This window comes from Littorina saxatilis, linkage group LG4 (assembly GCF_037325665.1).
Source record: "Littorina saxatilis isolate snail1 linkage group LG4, US_GU_Lsax_2.0, whole genome shotgun sequence".
In the NCBI taxonomy this organism is placed as follows: domain Eukaryota; kingdom Metazoa; phylum Mollusca; class Gastropoda; order Littorinimorpha; family Littorinidae; genus Littorina; species Littorina saxatilis.
The window spans coordinates 62,755,024-62,782,523 of record NC_090248.1 but is presented as its reverse complement, the minus strand read 5'-3'; the positions used below and the strand labels follow the sequence as shown (position 1 = coordinate 62,782,523).

The window sequence follows — 27,500 nt, the reverse complement described above, 5'->3', positions numbered from 1 at the left end:
ATCCCGTTTAACCTATGGTCAAGAAGCATTTTTTGCTGCATCAAAATCGAATCTAAAACTATTGGAAAGAGCCGAAATGGCTGCACTCAAAATCATCTTTGATCTCCCAAAACACTCCATAAACAAACTAGTGTATCAAGAGGCTGGCTGGCTCCCCCTCGATGAAGAAAGAAGACTAATGTCGGCCCAGTACGTATCAAGAGTCAGTACAGTTGATAATGCTGTGAACGAAGAGCTCACTGCTGAGTTCGACACAATTACCTCGGCCCCTTACCAAAACCTAAAAAGAAAAACACCCACAATATACGAAGCAACGATCCCACTAGCAGACTATGTTCAACCGATATTTCAAGAAAGTGGGGTAAACCCAGGTAGGATGACCCACATTCCCATTCACCCCTTCCCCTTTTGGTTCATGGAATCTCCCATTATCATCCCTGATCATGATCTGGGTGTAACAAAAAAAGATAACCCTGTACTTGTCTCATCACTAGTAAGAGAAATAATCTCAAACAGTTACAAAGATCACCTACAGATATTTACTGACGGCTCAAAACAAAATGATGACCAAACTGGCTGTGCTTTTGTCATTCCTGACCTCAAAATAACTAAAAAATTTAAACTCAATAAGGATGTGTCCATTTTCACTGCAGAAATGTACGCCATCTTAAGAGCATGCCACTATGTCAATGACCTTCCTCGACCCCCAACAAGAGTCGTCATTCTCTCCGACTCAAAATCAGCTCTGACTGCTCTCCAAAATGGTTCCAGAAACCGGGAAGAGCTTCAGACGGAAATATTGTTCCTCTGTCACCAGATCATAGCCTCTAGGACAGAACTGACCCTTATGTACATCCCCTCACACACAGGGATCAGAGGCAATGATATGGCTGACAGAGCAGCAAAAGAGGCTGTCACAGATCAAGCAGCATTTCATGACCTAAAATTAACAAAGACGGAAGCAAAACACAAAATGGCCAAAGTTGCCTGGTGTCACTGGGAAACAGAATTAAAAACAGAAGGCAATGCCCATGGTTGGCTTATTCTGCCCCGACAAACAAAACAAAACAGGCCTACACTCCCCAACCCCCTCCTTAAAATACTTCGCAGAATTCGCACGGATGGATGCGCTTACAAGTTCTTTCCCCGTCTCTGTGAATGTGGACAGTTGCTATCTTTTTTACACCTCTTTGACCGCTGCCAATCACTCCAACAAGATTTCCGCAACCTACACACCCTTGTCAACGAACACAAACTGAAACCCCATGAGTTTTTAGATAAACATTGCACGCTTCAATGGAAGCCAGCATACACCCTGTGTCTCTCAATATATAAGGCTGAAATAGGACATCTGTTCTGAAAACCTCATCCCCTTTCCTCCTTCCCACCCCTCAATCCTCTCTCCCACCGACCCCTTACCCCCCCCCCCCTCCCCTCCCACGCCCAACAACTAAAGCGTCTAAAACACAAAGCATAGCTATACTCAATTGATCAAACAAGGCTTAAGCACATACTGCCCTCCTACCTGAACTTAAGTTCCCCATTCTGATATATTTTTTAGCAAGTTGCTTCAATATTTTCCTTTGGCTATAAATTAATTAAGATTTTTTTTTTTTTTTTTTTTTTAATTGTTATAACTTTCTTTCTTTCTTTCTTTATTTGGTGTTTAACGTCGTTTTCAACCACGAAGGTTATATCGCGACGAGGGAAAGGGGGAGATGGGATAGGGGAAAGGGGGGAGATGGGATAGAGCCACTTGTTAAGTGTTTCTTGTTCACAAAAGCACTAATCAAAAAATTGCTCCAGGGGCTTGCAACGTAGTACAATATATGACCTTACTGGGAGAATGCAAGTTTCCAGTACAAAGGACTAAACATTTCTTATATACTGCTTGACTAAAATCTTTACAAACATTGACCATATTCTATACAAGAACCACTTAACAAGGGTTAAAGGAGAAACAGAATCCGTTAGTCGCCTCATACGACATGCGGGGTGCAGAGAAATAAGGATGTGGAAAAGAAGACTTTTGGTAAGTGAAATAAAGGTGATGGATCCAGTCAGGTAGAAATAAGACAACAAGAAAAGAATTGGAAAACTGCAGGGAATAGTAGGGAGAGTTTTCTTGGAAGGAAATATAGGTGAAAGGACTGGTAAGGCAGAAATAAGACAAAAGAAGAGAAGAAACAGAACCGTTAGTCGCCTCTTACGACATGCTGGGTAGCATCGGGTAAATTCTTTCTAGTCCCAACCAATATGGGACTCCCCCTAACCCGCGGGGGGTTGTTATAACTTATTCAGCCACACATATAAACATATCCTACATACATAAAAAGCAAATAAGCCTACAAAACCGCTCCAGTCTAACCACATTCCGCGTACACAATCATTACTTCCATCCCCATTTCGAAATATCGCAACAACAGACCTCCAGATCTATAACACGATCATATGTGTTCTCTGTTTGCATGTTTGTCCAGTGTCTTGTCCCCACATAAAGCATATTAACTCTACCTGTCCCAAGATAGGCCAAATGGTTCTAAGAAGGCGTTAAAACTAATTATCATCATCATCATCCCTTCCCCTCTCTCTCTCAACTCTCCCCTCTCTCTCCCTCTCTCTCAACTCTCCCCTCTCTCTCTCTGTCTCTCCCTCTCAATCTCTGTCTCTCTCTCAACTGTCCTCACATTCTCTCTGTCTCTTCCTCTCTGTCTGTCTGACTGTCTGTCTGTCTGTCTGTCTGTCTCTCTCTCTTTCTCACAGCTCATTACTAAGACTCTGCTTGTTACGCAAGTGAGTGAAAAAAGAAGCAAAAACTGCACACTTTGTCTATTTACGATGCAATGTGGTTGTTCAACTCAACTCCTCCCCTCCATCATCCCTGTGGACACGATGTTGCACACACACTTAGCGTGTAATCTCCTTCTTGCGAGAAGGAACAAGGGAGAAACATATCTGCACGCGCATCAAAGTAAAAAGGGGAGAAACAAGTTCCAAGTAAAGAGCAACGGCGAAAAAAAGGAAAATCAATCGTGGAACCGAAGCGGCCCACATAACTAGGCAGAATGACGTGGCCCACATAACTAGGCAGAATGACGTGGCCCACATAACTAGGCAGAATGACGTGGCCCACATAACTAGGCAGAATGACGTGGCCCACATAACTAGGCAGAATGACGTGGTCCACATAACTAGGCATAATGACGTGGCCCACATAACTAGGCAGAATGACATGGCCCACATAACTAGGCAGAATGACGCGGCCCACATAACTAGGCAGAATGACGTGGCCCACATAACTAGGCAGAATGACGTGGTTTGCAACGGAAAGTTGTCGTGCATACTGCCGATAATACCACCTTCAAGAAATATTATTACACTGGAATCCTTGTTTGAATAAGTTTGAAAAGTGAATCTGATAGCACAGGCCCAAACGACTTTGGAATTCTGCAATGTGCTGACATCATCTTATTATCCTCTTTCTTTTTTTCTCGTTAGAACGTGTTGCAAACTGCGAGCCGACGAGGGACGAAGAACCAAGGCATTCGAGGAAACTGCTCCGAATATTATATAGAGAGCAAAAGACCAATGACTATATGCGGAGTTTGGTCAAGAACATCGTGGGCCCACATGAACCTCTGCTTCAACCGTCATAAGACATTTTCATTACGTCATTGTCCCATCGCTGGGAAATTCGGGTCGCTTCCTCCCAGTGGAAAGCAAGCAGCCACATAGTCGCACTACCCATATGTATGCGTGTTTAGGTGTAATCAGCCATATGCACTTATGGCAGAATGACCGCGGTCTTTTACGTGCCACAGTGGTGACACGGGGATGGACCATGGAAACCGTCTCTGAGTCTGCACATAAAGTTGACCTGTGTCCGTCCCGGCCCGGATTCGAACCCTTGATCCGCGGATCACAAGTCCAGTGCTCTACCAACTGAGCTACTCCCCCCCCTCCCCCCCCCTCCCCCCCCCCCCCCCCCCCCCCGGAAGTTCTTTTGGTTCGGCCAAGTCGCATAACAACCTCACCAAAACCATTCTACAGGGCACCGTTACCTGCACGGTTGGCTTAGTGGTAAGGCGTCCGCCCCGTGATCGGGAGGTCGTGGGTTCGAACCCCGGCCGGGTCATACCTAAGACTTTAAAATTGGCAATCTAGTGGCTGCTCCGCCTGGCGTCTGGCATTATGGGGTTAGTGCTAGGACTGGTTGGTCCGGTGTCAGAATAATGTGACTGGGTGAGACGTGAAGCCTGTGCTGCGACTTCTGTCTTGTGTGTGGCGCACGTTATATGTCAAAGCAGCACCGCCCTGATATGGCCCTTCGTGGTCGGCTGGGCGTTAAGCAAACAAACAAACAAACAAACAAGCACCGTCGAAGGAGGACGCAGACGCGGGAGACAAGGGAAGAGCCGGTCCGACAACGTGGAAGATTGGACACAGACAAGCTTTCCTGACCTCCTGTCGACGGCCCCCAACAGAACAGCCTGGAGAAGGATCGCTGCCTCTTCTGCCCTTATGTCCCCCCGACGACTGTCCCAGTCAGGGGACTGATGATGATAATGATGATGATGATGATAATGATGATGATGATGATGATGGTGATGTTGATGATGACGATGATGCTGTTGATGGTGCTGTTGATGATGATGATGATGATGATGATGATGATGATGATGATGATGATGATGTAAACTGCAAACTGCTTCCCGGGCTGTATCCGCAAGAAAAATACTGCCCGACAGGGTGAGACCAGAACACAGGGTTAGATTGGTTGACAAACAAACCTTAACTTCAACCAATCCGACACCGAGCTTGTCGTTCTCACCCAGATGGGCACTTTCTCCTACACATCACCCCAGGAGCTCACAAACTTCCTGCCCCACCTCTATCATTCATACAGTGCCTCAGAGGTTGAGGAAGGGGAAAAATCAATCCAAAGACTCAACTGAGCCGGACAATTGGTCAAAGTGGTGTGATTTGGCGCGGACCCTCGGTTCCATACTTCCGACACTTCAGCTGCGGTGCAGAGACTCTGCTAACACGATACGCTTTACATAATTGAAGGGTTTAGGACAGGCTTCGATCATCGGTCAGTACGGCACGGTCAGATTTGAAATGACCAATCATGCTGGTTGAGAATCGGTGTACGTACCATTGGGTTTCTGTGGAGATGGTGACTTATAAGGTGCATGTGTGTTGATGCTGTTGTGGTTGCTGTGGTTTTTGTTTGTTTGTTAGTCGTTGTTTTAAACGGTTACATTTCTGCCTCAGTGTAACCGATAATAACGCGTGATGAAGTACGTTAAAATGTAAATGACGCACACTTTTGTTCAGCAAAATCAAATGAACCTACACAGAGAAAGAGAGAGAAAGAGAGAGAGAGAGAGAGAGAGAGAGAGAGAGAGAGAGAGAGAGAGAGAGAGAGAGAGAGAGAGAGAGAGAGAGAGAGGGGCACACACACACACACACACACACACACACTCACACACACACACACACACACACACACACGCAAAAACTAACACATGTCAACTGAGAGAGTTCTAGACGGAAGCGACATCGGTAATTCTATTGAACCCATGACGTCTGGCACAGTATATCTCAGATTAGCTCCCCGGGGGCCGTCATTTTCCTGTTGTGCTGTCTCTTGTTTCCTACAGTTAACAAGCAGCTTGCTCGACTTGAGTCCTGCAATTCATCTTTTGTTCTCTATGGGAAAAAGTCCATTATACCCAGGAAAACTTTGCCAGACTACGCCCCCCCCCACCGCCCTCTTTCCACCCCCCACCCTTTGCCCCAGAAGATGGAGCCCGCGTGCAGAGTGTAGAGAAAGTGCCAAAAAAGGAACTTTTTTGAAATTATAAGTTGGAAAATTCAGAGTGGCCAAATCTAATCAGTGTTGAATGTATTTAATATTCATACCTGCTCCGTCCTGACTCTATTGAGCCTTGCGTCATCTTTGACGTCCAGATGCCCCGGATGAAGAAATTCGATTTAGTTTTTGGAGAAATTGAAAATGCGACAACATTCGTCAAATGTCTAAACGGTTTTGAAAAGGCAAAGTGCCATCGAGAACGGACACAGTTACACTGACTTATGGAAGCCTTTTTCTTCCTCACAGAACTGTCATATTCCTTGTACTATTTTACAATAGAAAGCGGAACAGGTGTATATTTGACTGAATGGAAGAGAGAGGGGACAAAAACACTCGACATTCGTGGCATTTTGTCGCTGATGAACGACTCCGTAAGGCGTTATCTGTTGACACATAGCTTTCTCTCTCGTCTACTACACGCTTGATTTATGATTAACTGGCCATCAAATACATTGTTGACTTACGAGAACTGGTCGACTCATAATGGTTGATTTATGTGAACTGGCAATCCAATACATTGTTGATTTACGGTCACTCGCACATTCTATGAATGGGATCTTTCGCCAATGGCCTAGTTATGTCCTCATGGTCAATACACGACGAAGTCACTGGTGCTTTCCACACCAAAAGGAGCTGCACAGGAGCCCAAAACTTGCCGGGCCAGTGATCGAACATTGCCCTCGCAGATCCCAAGTGGCTTTCCACAGCCTGCAAAACAACTACCGTACGGTAGTTCTGCAAAAGAACCTCTACGAGCGTAACCCAACATCTACCATCCCCTCCATCCTCCCTCCCTGCCCCTAACACACAAACACTGAAATAGAAACACACAGACACAAACACAGTCACAGACACAAACACAGACACAGACACACAGACACACACACTCACACACAGACACACAGACACACAGACACACAAACAGACACAGACACAGACACACACACACACACACACGCACACTCTCTCTCTCTTCATTGCTTTAAGACAAGAATAGCGGACAGGTCTTCAAGAGCCCTAGTTTTGCACACACAAAAAAGAACTAACCTGGCTCGAAACAAGGCCCCCCTGTCCTCACTCCACCACCCCCCCTCTAGCCCCCATGGAGGAAGGAGCCCCCTGGAGTCAAGCCTATCGCCCTATTGATCGCACAACGTCGTAGCGACTTCTTTCCGCAACACTCTTATTTCCTTTCAGACGCTTTCTTTACAAAGCCACCGGCACTTGTAGACATGCTCAATTTGTCTGAATAAACACTTGGGCTTTGTCCGCACGAATCGATTTGCTGCGCAAAATACGACCAAAATGTATCGATTTAGAAAAACAAAATGTCGTGGAAAAAGTATGTGAAATGTGGTGACTGTGGTGTTATGCAAGTAATGCTAGTGGGTGGGAATGGGGTGGGGTTAAGATAAAGGAAGGGATCAAAAGATGAAAGGGTCTGAATGATGGATGTTGGGTCGAGTGGGAGGCAGGGGGGGGGGGGGGGGGGTGTCAATTAAAAGTAAAAGTGGGTCGAGTGGGAGGCAGGGGGGGGGGGGGGGGTGTTAGTTAAAAGTAAAAGTGGGTCGAGTGGGAGGCAGGGGGGGGGGGTGTCAGTTAAAAGTAAAAGTGGGCCGAGTGGGAGGGGGGTGGGTATGGGGGATGGGTTTCAGTTAAAAAGAAAGAAACATAAAAGTAACCGACAAAGACAACCATATCCACAGTAAAGAGAATGCCGAGGTGAAATCCATCATATAGGTAGCATACATATACGCTGCTAGAAATTATTGTTAACAACTTATACTAATCAGGATCTTCCCATTGACAAATAATAACGAAGCATTCACATTAACAAGGTTCCCCAATCAATCATTACCAACGTTTCCATACCGAATATTTTTTGTTTTAACTGGCAACTCTTTTTTCTCTCAAGATACCCATCAGTTTAAGAAGGATGATAGAAACTTGGAAAGTCGCGGATTCTTCCGGAGGCTATTGAGCAACGTATTTTGCAATTTCTTGTGAAATGGACTTTTTCTTGGTGCATTCTGCTAAGACCAATCCTCGTTTGGCAAGCACATTGCCTGGGGAGGAATGCAATATTGCAGAAGCCAAAGAAGCCATTGGGCTCGTCGATGGGATGAAGACAGTGCGGGGATGGGGGGTGGGTGGGGTGAGAAGGAGAATATGGATGAGAGTGTATGGGTGAGTGAGGGAGAGTGTGTGCGTGCGTGTGTGTGTGTGTGTGTGTGTGTGTGTGTGTGTGTGTGTGTGTGTGTGTGTGTGTGTGTGTATGTGTGTGTGTATGTGTGTGTCAGTCTACATGTGAGTGCGTCTGTCTGTCTGTCTGTCTGTCTGTCTGTATGTCCGTCCGTCCGTCCGGGCGTCTGTATGTACTGTGAAATACTCTGTGTCTGTGAATTTCTGGATAGCACTCTAAATCTCACGCCAGACCTTACAATAACTTGACAGAAGAAAATAAGTCAAGCACCTTGAGAAAATGAGTTCGAGGGATCGTTTGCCTATTCCACAGTGCACTTAAAAATGTGCTGGGTAAGCTGATTTCCCAAGAAATACCGCTCGCACGATATGTCTCTTCTTCAACTGGAGAGAAAAACCCAAACAAGATTTGTCTTGTTCGCGTGCGTGACCTCAATTAATTAGACTGGAATGGCTTTTGGTTCACTTGCGTGAGGTATCTGATTTTGGGTCCGGAATTGTCACAAAATGGAGAGACAACGAAACATAGAAGGGCGGGGGCGTGGGTTGGGGGGGGGGGGGGGATCAAATCTGGGAACAGCAGGATTCAAGAACAAAGGGGAAAACTTTGAAATAACTTCTGGGAATGCACCTCTTGATGGCGTGTTAGGTATATTGTTTTTCTCTTTTTAACTTAAAAAAAATCTTTATTTATCCATTCTGTGGTGATTTTCTATGACTTTACTGACAGCTGCAAGAGGAGCCCATGGCAAATAACACGCAACGACAAAGTGTCGTTTTATTTTTTTCCAAAATGACAATAACAAGTAATTACAAGTTTGAAAAAAACGTCTAGAAATGATGAAGACTGATGGATGCCCAATTACTCCCAACCAACGTATAGTCGCCCAAAATCATCACCATGAAGAAATACTCTGAGGAAGAAATAAAGAAATGAAGAAATAATCTGACCCGTTTGGATTGCAACTTGTCCTTGTAGCGTCGTTCAAGGTTGTCCACTCGCTGCTCGAGTTCCTTCAGCAGCTGTTCCACCACGCCTGGGCCTGCAGACAACAATAACAACACAGTCAACCCTCACAAATAGAGATGGTATCCGTTCATTTCGCCCCATTTCTCTTTCGCCCCATTTCCGTTTCGCCCATTTACCTTAGCAAGTCATTTCGCCCCGTTTCGCCCCGAGTTCGCCCCATTTTTCCTGTGATTGTTCGGACCATGAATATATAATGATCGAGTATTGGACATCTGCTACGGTGCCCTGTTCTTTCTTTCTTTATTTACTTGGTGATTAACGTCGTTTTCAACCACGAAGGTTATATCGCGACGGGGAAAGGGGGGAGATGGGATAGAGCCACTTGTCAATTTTTTCTTGTTCACAAAAGCACAAATCAAAAATTTGCTCCAGGGGCTTGCAACGTAGTACAATATATTACCTTACTGGGAGAATGCAAGTTTCCAGTACAAAAGACTTAACATTTCTTACATACTGCTTGACTCAAATCTTTACAAAAATTGACTATATTCTATACAAGAAACACTTAACAATGGTAAAAGGAGAAACAGAATCCGTTAGTCGCCTCTTACGACATGCTGTGGAGCATCGGGTAAATTCTCCCCCCTAACGCGCGGGGGGTACGGTGCCCTGGCAAACCAGTGTACGGGATTCGTAGGTCGTAAGGCCAAAAAAAAGTCTGTTTACGGTAACATAGGCAAACAAAATAGGGTCGGTAGGTCGGGATTTCTTTTTTCTTTTTTTTCTCCAAAAAACCATATTTTTAAGTTATTTTGCCAAAAAAAAGTCTAGGGTCGCGCGAAAAAACTAGGGTCGGTCGGGTTACCGTAAACAGACCTATTTTTTTGTTGGCCTAAAGGCCTTCTTTATTGAGCCCAGAGTTGACTTCGCGAAGTCTTTTAACCGAAAATTCAGTACCAAAGCATCGTGCAGAGAGCTTCGTGAAGACGACTTCGCATAATTAATCTCATGATTCTGTTTTGCGATCTGTGCCGCTAGCGTGAAACATTTGGCATATTCAGTATAATAAATTATTATTTTTTATTTCATAAAACTCGGTGGAGTTTACAATTAGATTGATAAAGTCTTTTATAAGCATGCAACGTTTGCATGCATACGTTCAGTGTTGCACCTTTCATATAAACATGCTTGGTGATTCTTCTTCCAACCATTCACATTATGAACACACTGTTGTTGCAGTTTGTGTTGTCTTGTGTTAACATTGAATAGATATGAAAGATCAAATCGAACTTATGAATGTTGAAGCTATTTTAACACTCGGACAAGGGTAAAATTATAGAGAGGAGGCTGCTGTCTTTAGATATTATTTCCAAAACATAACAAAATGTAGGGAGTGATGATGATGATGATACATGTTGTTTGACGCCCTCACGGTAAAATCAGTCGGGGCGTGTTCCTGGGTGTTACCCCTACTTTACGCGATTTAGAAGAAAAAAATGTAGGGAGTGTAAACACTTGACCATGTGCCAGGGCTCCCCAAAGTGCGCGTCCCTGCGTCCTATACGCACTAGAAGCGAAAAACACGTACTAGAAATTTATGCAGGGGGTCCCGAGACGCACTAAACTTTAAAAGAGCGGGTCCTGGGATGCATTACTGAAATTTCCTTTATCATGCGTACCGTAGATACTTTTTCAGACTGCAATCGGCAGCTATTGTACACAGCACACTATGCGTGACCTCAATGACAATGTTTTATAAGCACACCGGGTTGTTCGGCTTTTTGACCCTTTGAACCCTCTACAAATTCTGCAGTGGGGGGTCCATGGACCCTCTAAAATTATGCAGTGGGGGTCCATGGACCCTCTGAAATTCTGCAGTGGGGGGTCCATGGACCCTCTAAAATTATGCAGTGGGGGTCCATGGACCCTCTAAAATTATGCAGTGGGGGTCCATGGACCCTCTAAAATTATGCAGTGGGGGTCCATGGACCCTCTACAAATTATGCAGTGGGGGTCCATGAACCCTCTAAAAATTGAAAGTGGGGGTCCCGGGACCCTCTGGGAGGGGCATCCGTGGGGAGCCCTGATAAACACTCACTGGCCATGGTGAAGTCATAGTTCTCCGGCACGTGAATCAGCACGACGTAGTCTCCGTGTTTGTACAGGTGGTCGCAGTACCCTGAAACACAAAGACACCAAACGTCACAGAAATATAGACAGAGATAAATATATGTAGAACAGGCGGGACAGCTCCTTCTGAAGGAACTGGCGGTTCACTGTTTACTCAAACAAATCAAAAACGGGATCGATAGGTCGGTTACTTTATTATTATTATTTTTTTTAATGTTTTTACATTATATTTTTTCACGGGAACTTGTGTCTTATCATGTGCCGGAAAGCATGCAATCTGTGTCCTCTGGATGCCGGAAAGCATGCAATCTGTGTCCTCTGGATGTCGGAAAGCATGCAATCTGTGTCCTCTGGATGTCGGAAAGCATGCAATCTGTGTCCTCTGGATGCCGGAAAGCATGCAATCTGTGTCCTCTGGATGTCGGAAAGCATGCAATCTGTGTCCTCTGGATGCCGGAAAGCATGCAATCTGTGTCCTCTGGATGCCGGTCAGCATGCAATCTGTGTCCTCTGGATGCCGGAAAGCATGCAATCTGTGTCCTCTGGATGCCGGAAAGCATGCAATCTGTGTCCTCTGGATGTCGGAAAGCATGCAATCTGTGTCCTCTGGATGCCGGAAAGCATGCAATCTGTGTCCTCTGGATGCCGGAAAGCATGCAATCTGTGTCCTCTGGATGTCGGAAAGCATGCAATCTGTGTCCTCTGGATGTCGGAAAGCATGCAATCTGTGTCCTCTGGATGTCGGAAAGCATGCAATCTGTGTCCTCTGGATGCCGGAAAGCATGCAATCTGTGTCCTCTGGATGTCGGAAAGCATGCAATCTGTGTCCTCTGGATGCCGGTCAGCATGCAATCTGTGTCCTCTGGATGCCGGTCAGCATGCAATCTGTGTCCTCTGGATGCCGGAAAGCATGCAATCTGTGTCCTCTGGATGCCGGAAAGCATGCAATCTGTGTCCTCTGGATGTCGGAAAGCATGCAATCTGTGTCCTCTGGATGCCGGAAAGCATGCAATCTGTGTCCTCTGGATGCCGGAAAGCATGCAATCTGTGTCCTCTGGATGTCGGAAAGCATGCAATCTGTGTCCTCTGGATGTCGGAAAGCATGCAATCTGTGTCCTCTGGATGTCGGAAAGCATGCAATCTGTGTCCTCTGGATGTCGGAAAGCATGCAATCTGTGTCCTCTGGATGTCGGAAAGCATGCAATCTGTGTCCTCTGGATGCCGGAAAGCACGCAATCTGTGTCCTCTGGATGCCGGACAGCATGCAATCTGTGTCCTCTGGATGTCGGAAAGCATGCAATCTGTGTCCTCTGGATGTCGGAAAGCATGCAATCTGTGTCCTCTGGATGTCGGAAAGCATGCAATCTGTGTCCTCTGGATGCCGGAAAGCATGCAATCTGTGTCCTCTGGATGCCGGTCAGCATGCAATCTGTGTCCTCTGGATGTCGGAAAGCATGCAATCTGTGTCCTCTGGATGCCGGAAAGCATGCAATCTGTGTCATCTGGATGTCGGAAAGCATGCAATCTGTGTCCTCTGGATGCCGGAAAGCATGCAATCTGTGTCCTCTGGATGCCGGAAAGCATGCAATCTGTGTCCTCTGGATGTCGGAAAGCATGCAATCTGTGTCCTCTGGATGTCGGAAAGCATGCAATCTGTGTCCTCTGGATGTCGGAAAGCATGCAATCTGTGTCCTCTGGATGTCGGAAAGCATGCAATCTGTGTCCTCTGGATGTCGGAAAGCATGCAATCTGTGTCCTCTGGATGCCGGAAAGCACGCAATCTGTGTCCTCTGGATGCCGGACAGCATGCAATCTGTGTCCTCTGGATGTCGGAAAGCATGCAATCTGTGTCCTCTGGATGTCGGAAAGCATGCAATCTGTGTCCTCTGGATGTCGGAAAGCATGCAATCTGTGTCCTCTGGATGTCGGAAAGCATGCAATCTGTGTCCTCTGGATGCCGGAAAGCATGCAATCTGTGTCCTCTGGATGTCGGAAAGCATGCAATCTGTGTCCTCTGGATGCCGGAAAGCATGCAATCTGTGTCCTCTGGATGTCGGAAAGCATGCAATCTGTGTCCTCTGGATGTCGGAAAGCATGCAATCTGTGTCCTCTGGATGTCGGAAAGCATGCAATCTGTGTCCTCTGGATGTCGGAAAGCATGCAATCTGTGTCCTCTGGATGTCGGAAAGCATGCAATCTGTGTCCTCTGGATGCCGGTCAGCATGCAATCTGTGTCCTCTGGATGCCGGAAAGCATGCAATCTGTGTCCTCTGGATGTCGGAAAGCATGCAATCTGTGTCCTCTGGATGTCGGAAAGCATGCAATCTGTGTCCTCTGGATGCCGGAAAGCATGCAATCTGTGTCCTCTGGATGTCGGAAAGCATGCAATCTGTGTCCTCTGGATGTCGGAAAGCATGCAATCTGTGTCCTCTGGATGCCGGAAAGCATGCAATCTGTGTCCTCTGGATGTCGGAAAGCATGCAATCTGTGTCCTCTGGATGCCGGAAAGCATGCAATCTGTGTCCTCTGGATGTCGGAAAGCATGCAATCTGTGTCCTCTGGATGCCGGAAAGCATGCAATCTGTGTCCTCTGGATGTCGGAAAGCATGCAATCTGTGTCCTCTGGATGCCGGAAAGCATGCAATCTGTGTCCTCTGGATGTCGGAAAGCATGCAATCTGTGTCCTCTGGATGCCGGAAAGCATGCAATCTGTGTCCTCTGGATGTCGGAAAGCATGCAATCTGTGTCCTCTGGATGTCGGAAAGCATGCAATCTGTGTCCTCTGGATGTCGGAAAGCATGCAATCTGTGTCCTCTGGATGTCGGAAAGCATGCAATCTGTGTCCTCTGGATGTCGGAAAGCATGCAATCTGTGTCCTCTGGATGCCGGAAAGCATGCAATCTGTGTCCTCTGGATGCCGGAAAGCATGCAATCTGTGTCCTCTGGATGCCGGAAAGCATGCAATCTGTGTCCTCTGGATGCCGGAAAGCATGCAATCTGTGTCCTCTGGATGCCGGAAAGCATGCAATCTGTGTCCTCTGGATGTCGGAAAGCATGCAATCTGTGTCCTCTGGATGCCGGAAAGCATGCAATCTGTGTCCTCTGGATGTCGGAAAGCATGCAATCTGTGTCCTCTGGATGTCGGAAAGCATGCAATCTGTGTCCTCTGGATGTCGGAAAGCATGCAATCTGTGTCCTCTGGATGTCGGAAAGCATGCAATCTGTGTCCTCTGGATGTCGGAAAGCATGCAATCTGTGTCCTCTGGATGCCGGAAAGCATGCAATCTGTGTCCTCTGGATGCCGGAAAGCATGCAATCTGTGTCCTCTGGATGCCGGAAAGCATGCAATCTGTGTCCTCTGGATGTCGGAAAGCATGCAATCTGTGTCCTCTGGATGTCGGAAAGCATGCAATCTGTGTCCTCTGGATGCCGGAAAGCATGCAATCTGTGTCCTCTGGATGTCGGAAAGCATGCAATCTGTGTCCTCTGGATGTCGGAAAGCATGCAATCTGTGTCCTCTGGATGTCGGAAAGCATGCAATCTGTGTCCTCTGGATGTCGGAAAGCATGCAATCTGTGTCCTCTGGATGTCGGAAAGCATGCAATCTGTGTCCTCTGGATGCCGGAAAGCATGCAATCTGTGTCCTCTGGATGTCGGAAAGCATGCAATCTGTGTCCTCTGGATGCCGGAAAGCATGCAATCTGTGTCCTCTGGATGTCGGAAAGCATGCAATCTGTGTCCTCTGGATGTCGGAAAGCATGCAATCTGTGTCCTCTGGATGTCGGAAAGCATGCAATCTGTGTCCTCTGGATGCCGGAAAGCATGCAATCTGTGTCCTCTGGATGCCGGAAAGCATGCAATCTGTGTCCTCTGGATGTCGGAAAGCATGCAATCTGTGTCCTCTGGATGTCGGAAAGCATGCAATCTGTGTCCTCTGGATGTCGGAAAGCATGCAATCTGTGTCCTCTGGATGTCGGAAAGCATGCAATCTGTGTCCTCTGGATGTCGGAAAGCATGCAATCTGTGTCCTCTGGATGTCGGAAAGCATGCAATCTGTGTCCTCTGGATGTCGGAAAGCATGCAATCTGTGTCCTCTGGATGCCGGAAAGCATGCAATCTGTGTCCTCTGGATGTCGGAAAGCATGCAATCTGTGTCATCTGGATGTCGGAAAGCATGCAATCTGTGTCCTCTGGATGCCGGAAAGCATGCAATCTGTGTCCTCTGGATGCCGGAAAGCATGCAATCTGTGTCCTCTGGATGCCGGAAAGCATGCAATCTGTGTCCTCTGGATGTCGGAGAAAGTAGCTTTCCTTGTATAGTCTGCACAGTCGATTTTTTAAAATTTTAATTAATACTTTTTTTGAAGGGTAAGAAAACTAATTTTAGGGTCGGGACGAAACAAATAAGGTCGGCCGGGGAATCAGCTACATTGCATTGTTTTCTTAGCCTAAGTGTTCTCAATAAATACAGAAAGGCCATTCAGCTGGCTTCCGAATATCTATCGGAAGACAACACTAATATCCTCTCATCACATCGCCAGAGGAGCAACCTCTTAGTCTTACATAATGTTTTCTACTCAGACATGAGATTTCCATGAATGAATTTCCCAAGAATCTTCAACGATTTGGAGGAGGATACGAAACGCACGAAGCGCTTTAAAGCTTGAAGACCCATTCCGAACTGTGTGCATCCACAAGTACAGCTCCCTGCCAAGTATCACAACCCAGCATGCAAATGTATTCATAGATATTTCCCGACTCAGCATGAACGGACACAGAAGAGCTAACAACGCAGAGGGGCACACTAGAACTCTACCAATTTTCTGAAGAACTTTCCATTACGAAGACCGGAGAAGTAATGATGGGAGCATAGCCTCGCCATCTTTATTCATGCCTCACGACAAAACACATAGGAAATGCAGAGACCCGGGCCGGCAAGGAGAAGGGAGACAGAAAATGAGATTTCGTGAAAGGGCCCCGTCACGTGGATATGCAATTTGGCAAAGACAACCGGTGGGTCTTGATCTTCGGTCACATTTCCAATTGCCTGTGTTTGTTAGACTGAGACAAGTGAAACCCGTTGCTGCTATCCTTTTCAGCTAAGCATGTGATAAGCAAATACAAGAAATAAATAAATGAAAAATAAAAACGCGACAAAACAACATAATTACCAAAAAGCAATATGGAGATTGAATTCGATTTGATCATACGCAACAGTGGCCTTGTTTGGTTATCGTTCTCGCCGGATTCCATTTCCGTTCTTGAATCTTCATTCATTGTCCCAGAGCGTTCCGATCACGGGTTCGGTTACGCAATACAATAGGCATATTTGTTTCGCTTTTGTCCGATCGCGCTGTCGATAATGTTTCTGCATTCTTTATTTCAGAATGTGCGGAGTCAGTAAATGCATTACATAATTGTTACCCGTGATTTTACTCTTATTCGTCGTTTTATTTGTTGTTGTTGTTGTTGTTGTTGTTGTTGTTGTGTTTCACAGTGGAGTTATTGGTTCATTTGCAACTGTTGATTTTATATAGTAGCATGTGTCTCTCACCCCCCCCCCTACCCCACTCGTTCACACACAGACACACACACTGGCACACTCTCACACATCCTGCTTCATTCCAATCAAACCCCAGCTCATAAAGTCATCTCCATCACTGAAAACCCCCGTCAGAGCACTAAGTCCCGCTAAAAGTCCCTCGATCCCTGCCCGCCCGCGACCGCCCCCCCCCCCCCACACCCTTATGTCAATACAGCAGCTGCGGGTTCATCGCATACACAGTCGTCTGATCTATTTGGGTCGCCGGAAGTTGGTCCCAAGAGGAGCCGGGAACGATGGGAAGCGTAATGACACAAGCGATCGGATAACTTGTGACAGCAGCCATTATCTTCAAAATGCTGTGATTCACACACACACACACACACACACAGACAAACAACCCACGATTGGATTACTTGTGACAGCAGCCATTATCTTGAAATGCTGTGATTCTGTCGTGGTGGAGGCCGCAGGATGGCGTGTGAGCTCCCAACTAATGGCTTTTCTGTCGCTCTTCGGTGCCGTTGAGAACTCTTTTATTGCAGTTGCTTTTTACCGGTCGGTGCAACAAACGAGATTCAATTCCAGGACAGAGTGTCCTCCGGGGTGCATGCAAAAAGCTCCCGGTGTCATCCTGTGAGGTCAATGAACACTTGCACGTGCACTCATAATTACATCTCTCGCACAAACTCTAAAGCCTGTTCCTAAATGGGTCAAGTCGACTATGCGAGGTATACTTGGCGAAGCTGGCCGTACGGAGCTTTAGCACTGAGTTTTCGGTAAAAAGACTTCGCGAAGCTGGCCGTACGGAGCTTTAGCACTGAGTTTTCGGTAAAAAGACTTCGCGAAGCTGGCCGTACGGAGCTTTAGCTCGGAGTTTTCGGTAAAAAGACTTGGCGAAGCTGGCCGCACGGAGCTTTAGCTCTGAGTTTTCGGTAAAAAGACTTGGCGAAGCTGGCCGTACGGAGCTTTAGCTCTGAGTTTTCGGTAAAAAGACTTCGCGAAGTCGACTTCGGGCTGAGTTAAGGACTACCAGACCTGGGAACCCCTGTTTTGCACTAGGAGTATTCTCAATCAAACTTGTGTATTTTCAGAAAAATGAGCGTACTCCACACAGCATTTGATCAACCATGATTCCAACATGTTTCACCATCTTCCGTCACACTGTTTTTTTTTAAGTTTACCAATACGTTGGTTTTTTTAAATGCTTCTTTCAATGTTTACTGACAAAAACTGTAATCATGAGTCATAATACTGGATCGGCTTCGGAATGCGCTTGTGAAGAAAAGTAGTCTAGGAATTTTTCTCGTCGTATGTTTTTCCACTGACCGTACTGCTCGTATTCTAGACAATTATGCGTACAAAATACGACAAAATCGTATGGGTTCCCAGGTCTGGACTACCTTTAGTGTATTAAAGAATCATGGGACCCTGAACTGCACGCACAGCAGAAATTATTCTTGACTGCCTCATACCTTGTCAAAGGTAGATAAATTCAGAATAAATGACAAATGATTTCATGTCGTACAACTTCCTCACACGCTCACGACTAAATTTACATTTTCAACAATTCCAAGCAAGCTGAACTACAAAGCCTTGATATAGTTTGTTCTAACAAACGTGTACAAATAACGATGTACCTTTATGTGAAAATGCTTGTTCGTCAGAACAAATTGGTTTCGACTGTGAAATGAACACAAAGGTATACTGAGTACCACATGCGTGTAAGTATTTCAAACATTCACACACAGCAGCCGGGCTGGTAGACTAAGATCAACAAAACTCGACCGCGTGTAACAGGGCATCGGCTCCAAGAATACTCTCTCTTGAGTGTTTCAATAGTATTGTATCGGCAGTTGAAGCGAGATGGTGCAACCTCTAAGAAACCCTTCACCTTACTTATGTTTAACAGCTGCTACTTTTCTGATACCTCAGGGATCTGCAGCATCTCCGTACCATTCCGAACTGTATTTATGCCGATACAATCTTTTACGTGTGCCAGTGCGATTTTGTCGTGTCCACCTTTTTGTGAGTGTTTTTGTTTTTTTGACGAATGTACCACCTGCTCCACCTTGCCTGAAGTACACACACACGCACTCACACTCTCTGTCCCTGCCACATCCCCTCCACCGTTCTCTATCTATCTATCTATCTCCCTCCCTCCCTCTCTCTCTCTCTCTCTCTCTCTCTCTCTTGTTGTTGATCTTGTTTTGTGTATTCATTAATGACCTCCCCCTTCATATATCTAATTCCAAAGTTAAAACGGAATTTTTTGCAGATGATTCGACGCTTCACACAAGCTGTAGGACTGTTCAAGAAATTGAAATTTCCTTACAGTCTAGTCTGAATGAAGTCAATAGTTGGTGTAACCAGAATTGTATGATAGTGCACCCAGGAAAGACAAAAAGCATGATTATTACAACAAGACAAAAACACCAGTCACGACCTCTTAAGTTAAATCTTTCTCTGGAATCACAACCTGTTCAGCAGGTAACGGAACATCGTGTTTTGGGTGTGATAGTCGATCAAGAATTAAAATGGCAATCTCATGTACATTATATTTGTCAAAAAGTATCCAAGAATTTGTTTCTGCTATCAAAGTTAAAGCAATATGTCGATATCGCAACACTAAAACTATTTTATCATGCCCACATCTTATCCCATATTAATTACGCATCAACTCTTTGGGATGGCGTCTCTGATATTCACATGAAAAAATTAAACTCTCTACATCGTCGGGCAGCTAAAATCATGGTAAATGGTCCACAATTATCAGCTGATTTGAAGTTAAAGAATCTAAACTACCTGCCGCTAGTTAAACAGTTACAGTTTAATAAGACTGTAATGATGTATAAAGTATATCATGGCGAAGTGCCCATCTATATTCAGGACCTATTTCACAGAGTCACCGAAAGGTACGGGTCTATCAATTTTCTACCACCAATACCCAGGATTGATTTGTTCAAAACTAGTCAAGCCTTCTCTGGCGCTATGGTGTGGAACTCCATTCCGTCTGTAATAAGATCATTAACCTCACTAAAGAGTTTTAAACAAGCTCTGCATAATCATTTTATGTCTACCTAGATGGCTATACTAGTCTTAACACGTGCAAGTAGCTGTCAACAATTGGCAAAGCTTTATGAATTACACAAATATGTTCTTTATTATATGTATTATGTGGAATTTATGTTGCGATTTTCCATCATCACTTCATCATCATCATCATCATCATCATCATCATCATCATCATCATCATCATCATCATCATCATCATCATCATCATTATCATTTACACCATATAATCATTATTAGCATTAGTGTAAACGTTGGTATCGTGTGAATTTTACCGTCGATCACTTTCCATGTGTTAACATATTGCATGTTTCGCTTTCGATTTGTATGTTGCTTACTTTGCCATTTTATTGTTTATGTTTATTTGCTTGTTTGCTTACTTGTCGATTGTTTGCTGGTTCGTTCGTTTACTTTGTTTATTTGTCATGTTGCTTTACTTGTTTATCATTTATTAGATATTTGTATTAGAAGTAAGGACCGGTTGTAAGAAAAGGCGTCGCCTTAAACCTCTATCCTTGAAAAATAAAGTTCCATCATCATAAAGTCCCATCATATAAAGTTCCATCTCTCACACACACTCCGACTGTCCCTGCCACATCCCCTCCACCGTTCTCTATCTATCTATCTATCTATCTCCCCCTCTCTCTTTCACACACACACACACACACACACACACACACACACACACTCTCTGTCCCTGCCACATCCCCTCCACCGCTCTCTCTCTCACACACAGCTGCTGAGCTAACTATGTACATCAACAACATCTGCACCAGTCCTGAAACCAGTCCACGTTTTGCCACTAAAAGTCACGAGCTTTTGTCAGAGTAGGTGGCGGGGTCGGACTGTTAGCGTGTGTATTAGTAATTTTGACAACAGATGCTGCTCCAGCAAGGTTGAACATTCTTTTTACCGTGCACTGTGACATTTTAGACTTTGGCTATACAAACATGCTCAAAGGCAGTGTGAGAAAAAGATAAAAATCTCGTGACTGCAATTTGCTTGCTTGTTCTATATTCATATATTGCTACAAGTACATTATACCCCAGTCATTATAGGCTGCAATGCGTTCAGTGCTATCGTTCCGTTAAACTTGCACAATGCTGCGACTACCAAATTATTTTATTTGTAAAAAGGACACACATTGAAAAACGTTTCATAAAAACAAATAGTTTGGATCATGTCTTATTTCAAAGATTTATTTAATTGAATAAGTATTGTTCCTTCTTTCCATAATAATAATTGCATCCCTTGATTCATTTTTGTGGAAAATTCTGAGGAAGAAGATGTTCACTTCAAAGCAAAGCAAATGAGAAAATTAGGTAGATCATGCGTGAAGAGATCTTAATTCCTTATTCATTTGTTAGGCTATTATTTGAAGATTTCACCATGCAACTTTACTACAGTATTTACAAAAATTGCTTTTCATAAAACAATAGAAACAATTAATATAATTAAAAGAAGCAATCTATACAAACTCAATGAACTAAATCTTTAAAATAAGACACGACCCAGACTAAAACTTAACAAAAATAAGTCTTTCAATGTGTTTTCTGTTTAAAAATGAAAAGAGCTGTGAGTTGCAACATTGTGCAAGTTTATCTTGTGTTCTGAGAGCTCTAGCACTGAATGCATTGCAGCCTTTTATACGGCAGTATCAATTTATAACCAGAGTTGGGGAATATAAAAGTAGCGATAGAAAGAAGGTAGTTCCAAGGGAAGTTGACATCTCCGACAACTACCTTCTAGTTCTCAGATATCGAGAGGTTGTAGGACGCAGTTTACCGTTGTCTATTCTTCAAAACAAATTCTCTCTTAGCTTTATATTTGTATTCTAAACTGTCCTCGTGTTTCGCTTTGTAGTTGTACGGTTCGGTTATGGTTTACATGTGGTTTGTGTCTGTTTTGGAGAACACCGGAAACCGATCGATTTCTCTGCACTCTCACCCAGCCCCCCAGCCCCCCCCCCACCCCCATACCTCCTCCACTCCACCGCCCGGCATTGCCAATATTTTAATCAGAAAAGAACGACCACCAAATGTGACTGCCATGACGTTTGCGCCTTTTCGAATATAGCCATGTATGGAGTTTTGTTCTGAAAATCGGAGATTACGGATACTTTAGTTGGTAAAGCCACATAATCCTAGAAATGGTCCCGACAGAAAGCCTAAGCCTACAAGTAGGGCCTACAACGTCTGGAACCAACATTGAACAGTCGGCACAGCAGTCACCCAAACCCATAACACTTCTCACGCTTGACAAGACCATCGCCGTTTTGGGCCAGGCAGTAAAAAAACGAAGGGTTCCCCGAGAGCACACCGATCAATCACGTGACCATTGTTCGCCCCACAGCACCCTGGCTGGTAGCTGACCACAAAACGGAAGCACGGAGATTCCGAATCCGGATTTTGCCACCGCCATTATTGATTAGTGGCCCTTGATGGTTGATTGGGAAGAAGGTCTCGTTGTTGACTCATCTGAGGGTGTTGCGCCTTTTCCTTTCGGGGTTTGCATCAACGTGTGTGACCCATTTTCACCTGTGCACGTACGAGCGCGTGCTGACTTGTCCTAACAATGGCAGGGCTCCCCATGGACGTCCCTCCTAGTGCGTCCCGGGACCCCTACTTTCAATTTTTAGAGGGTCCATGGACCCCCACTGCACAATTTTAGAGGGTCCTAAGCGTCCAAAAGCCGAAAAGTCCCGGTGATTTCCACGTGAGTGAGTGTGTGTTAGTGTGTGTTAGTGTTAGTGTTAGTGTTAGTGTTAGTGTGTGTGTGTGTGTGTGTGTGTGTGTGTGTGTGTGTGTGTGTGTGTTATCTACGGTACGCACGATAAAGGAAGTTTATTACGTCCAAGGACCCGCTCTTTTAAAATCTAGTGCGTCCCGGGACCCCAAAAACATTTTTCTAGTACGTGTTTTCTGCTTCTAGTGCGTATGGGACGCAGGGACGCGCGCTATGGGGAGCCCTGAATGGCATGTTGACACGTATACAAAGAAACACGCACGTTCGCGCGCACACACATCGGCAGTCGCGGGTTTGGAAAGTACACAGCTCAACTGACGTGTCCTTTGGAAAACGCCAGAATCTTGTATACGAGATTCATCGACGATTTTGAGATAAGTTCATTATTTGTATCATAAGTAATTGTCTGTCTGTCAACTTAAAAGATCAGTGGGTCGACGTACTGTAAATATAACGTTTTGTTTTGTCAATAATTAAACGTTCCAATAACCTGCAATTCTTGTTTTTTGACTTTGGACGTGCCCATTATTGCAACGTTGGCACTCGGGATAGCCAACAACACATGCATGTACATAATCATCAGCCCAAACCCATGTCGCTCTCCCCCCCCCCCTATGCCATGTCCAAAGAGACCAGAACAGTAGCCTTGTCACTCAGAATACTAACATACACAACTTGAGTTTCACATCCACATTTATTGTGAAAAAGCGACGTATTAACTATCATAACCGAATGAAATTGAGCGACTGACAGAGCAAAACTATGGTCAGATGAGGAGTTAGCAAAAACAACCAACATAGATGAGGGCAAACCCGAAAGAATATATACTGCCCATTAGATGCAACCGTTCATAACAAAGCCAAATTTTAAAAAACCCATTGTAACCAAGCATCAGTGACAAATGATGACACCAGATGAACAGCAAACCCAGATCAAAGTCTTCACGAAGTAGTGATGGACCATCTGCCTCGAAGGATAGCAAATACTCTGACAGACATCCAGTCGCGTATCATTCCACACACACGACTACGCTTTCTCTTGGTCAAGAATAGTCACAGTGTCAGCAGAAATATAATAGAGATGGTAAACGAGCTACAATTTTGAAGAATGCGATAACAATCCACCAATGACGAACGAGGGAAGTGGACGATCAATCAGGGTGGTAATTAAGGCACCACTGTGAAAAGGCAATGACAGGCCATCAGTTACTGTGGGTCTAATTGACCATAATGAAGACAGAGTCCTGGTTGCAGACAGACAGGTCTGGCAGACTGTTGGACCAAGCAGACTGTTGGACCAAGCAGACTGTTAGACCAAGCAGGGACTGCACAACAAGCTGCTCCAAGAACTGCTCGTGTAGAATTATGAAAACGTGAATCATACTTTGTTTTGTGGAAATTAATTTTTACGAAAATTGCTTGATGGAACAATACACAAACAGATGACAGAAAGACATAAAACTGGCCGAGAACATAGGCATAACAACGAAGAACTACCGCTAGCACTAAACGTTTGATGCAAATAACAGTATTCGCACAAAATGGACAGTCATTCAGGGTCAATTAGAATGGTGAACAAAACCAACAAATAACAGTATTCGCACAAAATGGACAGTCATTCAGGGTCAATTAGAATGGTGAACAAAACCAACAAATAACAGTATTCGCACAAAATGGACAGTCGGTGGGAAACAGAAAAGGCACATACATGAGGACCAGTCAATGTACACACACACGTACAACACAAAATGCAGCAATCCATACAACGGTATTGGAGGAAATGTGTGGCTACAGACGCAGCTCCTGAAAACATCCACTTACTTCCTCCACTCGAGAATTTACCCGACGGCGGCCCTATCTACAGCTAACGACAAATCTGTGAAACTCAAGCAGAGTTCTCTTAGCAGCCAGACATGATCTAATTCAACACGTCTGACCGCGAGACCCCACGAGAACAAGTTCTTCAACCCACGGACGATTTCTCCTGCCTTCACGACCACTGATTATCGCGTTAAAGTACGTCAGACTACGAGACCCCCACGAGACCATGTTGTCTGATTTCATTTCTGGCGTAACTCAGCCGTAGTGGGCTTCATGATTCACTAATAAAAAGTTGTCGAGTTGTGTTTTCCCCCTCTAAGAAGGCATTTCCCTCAACCAGTCATTTGTTAAGGATCGTTAACTTAAAAAATTGCCCCCCAAGGTTTGTTATCTTACTTCGGGTGGTGTGCAGACACCGGGTTAAATGGTTTGAACATTTTCTCTTTTTTCTTTCGCTGTTCCTTTCTTCCTTTCTCAATAGACCTTTCTCCTCCAACCTGTTCCCCTTGAAGAAAATGTCTATGTGGCACGCAGTCTACAACCACTGAAAGACCCCCCTCCCCACACACACACACACATGACTCGGTTGCCTCCAGACAGATCCAATAGACCTTTTTCGTATAACCTTTGCCCCCAGCGTTTCGACCAATCAGATTTTAGGGCACGGCAGCCTCTCTCTGATAACCGGAAATAAGGGGCAGCCTGAAATACCTCTTTCACTTTCGGTGCTCGAAGTACGAAGTTGCCAGAGGATTACTTTGAGAAATTCTGCAAGAAAACGGATTATCTTGTTCAAAATCATGAACAAGTCGCGTAAGGCGAAAATACAACATTTAGTCAAGTAGCTGTCGAACTCACAGAATGAAACTGAACGCAATGCCATTTTACTCGTAGCATCGTCAGGCCACCGCTCATGGCAAAGGCAGTGAAATTGACAAGAAGAGCGGGGTAGTAGTTGCGCTAAGAAGGATAGCACGCTTTTCTGTACCTCTCTTTGTTTTAACTTTCTGAGCGTGTTTTTAATCCAAACATATCATATCTATATGTTTTTGGAATCAGGAACCGACAAGGAATAAGATGAAAGTGTTTTTAAATTGATTTGGACAATTTATTTTTGATAATAATTTTTATATATTTAATTTTCAGAGCTTGTTTTTAATCCGAATATAACATATTTATATGTTTTTGGAATCAGCAAATGATGGAAAATAAGATAAACGTAAATTTGGATCGTTTTATAAATTTTTATTTTTTTTTACAATTTTCAGATTTTTAATGACCAAAGTCATTAATTAATTTTTAAGCCACCACGCTGAAATGCAATACCGAAGTCCGGGCTTCGTCGAAGATTACTTGACCAAAATTTGAACCAATTTGGTTGAAAAATGAGGGCGTGACAGGGGTGAGTTTTGGCGCTCGCCCGCTCGCCAGCGGCGACTTCAAATCGCGTCGGGCGAGTTCGAAATTCCTCTGAAATCGCCCGCCGGGCGGGTTCAAATTTTGCTGAAGTACAAAGTCGTTAGGCAACGTAGTCAATCGGAACGGCCGGCGAACAAATATCTCTGCGGGCGATCTCAAAATCTGTCACTTCTCTACTGCCCACTCATCCCCCCCCCCCCCTTCCCCCACTTTGAGGACTCAGGACTACCATCAATCAATGTCAGACACATTGGCTAGACAGCTACCCCCCTCCACCTCACTTGACCGTGTCATCACCCCTCCAGTGCCACGAGCCGCTGGCGATTGCATCAGCAGTCAAAATAGTGAAACCCCCCCTCCGTCCCCCCTCTTTGCGCTATTCACTTCACCCCCTCTCTGATCTTATCCTGCGCGGCTCACCAATCCTTCAGAGACTTTCACATGTTGTAAAACAGTTTCCTCTCAGATAAAAACTCGGTCATTGACCCCGAGTAAGAAGGTCAGTGTCTCGACAGGCAGCTGTGTTCAGATTGCAAGTAACGGTCATTGACCCAGGTCTCAAGGCCAACCAGCTTTTACAATGCATCTGCCTTTGATCTGACCGCCCATCCAGAGCAAACATATTCCCCCTAGCCCTCTGTATTTTTCCTTTGATGTGCCTGCTATGTACCACTGATCCAGTTTCTGGGAAATGTATATAATTATGTCATTGACTGCAGGGATACTCATTGAGACCGTTTTCCCAAATGTGTACCAGCTTTGCTGACCAACTTAGTACAAGTAGTGACAGTACTACTGCTGTCAATTATTTCCCTTCAACTAAGAAAGTTAAAAAAACCACCCAGATCCACTATATGTGATAAAGAAGAAAAGACAGACCTTCAACAATAGGACAAGGGATGCAACTCTGCTGAATGAAAAGCATAAAGATCACCTGTGAACAATTCTAGGATCAGGAAATCTGAACATCTGTTTGTTTTCATTAGGAAATAGAAATGAAATGTAATGCTTTTGATTATTTATGACTTAAGCTGTGGTAAATTTGGCTGGTATGCAACTTTTACAGTAATATTAATAACACAGACATAAAGAAAAAGAAACAAAACAAGAAAGCAACTTAGAAAATGTTTTGTTTGTAGTCAGCTTTTTATACTTGGTTTTATACAACAAAAAACATAATTTAAATTAAAAAAAAATGCTGATTTACTCTTTTGTAGTGTGTGTTTATGTGGTAAGTAAAGTTCCATAGTAAATTACTTTGTAAATTGTGTGGTAGGGGTACATAAAGGGGGTAACTTTTAGTGAGGTTTAGTGTGTGATTGTGTGACAGGGTGTGAATGTGGTTTTGATTTCTTGTTTCTTTGTGGCGGCTTTTATTTTAAATTCTTTATTAAAACAAGGTTAATTATCATTATATTAAAACATAGCATTTTAGTCATCAAGTTTTCTGTGTGTTTGTGGTAGTTATTAGTAGTGCAAATCCACATGTATGCATTATAAGTATGAATGTACGTCTTTTGTGTATGTGGTTAGCAAGCGACGAGCCGCTGGGGCGGTTGTAAGAAATCCCGGCAAGTTGGGGGCCGGTTGGGATTTGGGGGGGCCGGTTCAATTTTTGACTTACCGGCCCCCCTGGCCGGTAGCAAAAAAAGTTAAGGTACACCCCTGGCGTGACAGTGCCGCCTCAACTTTCACGAAAAGCCGGATATGACGTCATCA

General features: G+C 44.7%; 1 protein-coding gene across 1 annotated transcript in view; it reads right to left on the bottom strand.

Moving 5' to 3' along the window:
• The window catches only part of LOC138965316 (universal stress protein in QAH/OAS sulfhydrylase 3'region-like), a 64,385-nt gene that overhangs the window by 17,651 nt on the left and 19,234 nt on the right, over positions 1–27,500 (bottom strand). Inside the window, exons 2-3 of the mRNA XM_070337450.1 lie at positions 11,152–11,232; positions 9,035–9,126 (exon numbers count right to left, since the gene is read on the bottom strand). Of these exons, the coding sequence (XP_070193551.1) occupies positions 9,035–9,126; positions 11,152–11,232 (173 nt within the window). The remainder of the gene's footprint in view (positions 1–9,034; positions 9,127–11,151; positions 11,233–27,500) is intronic.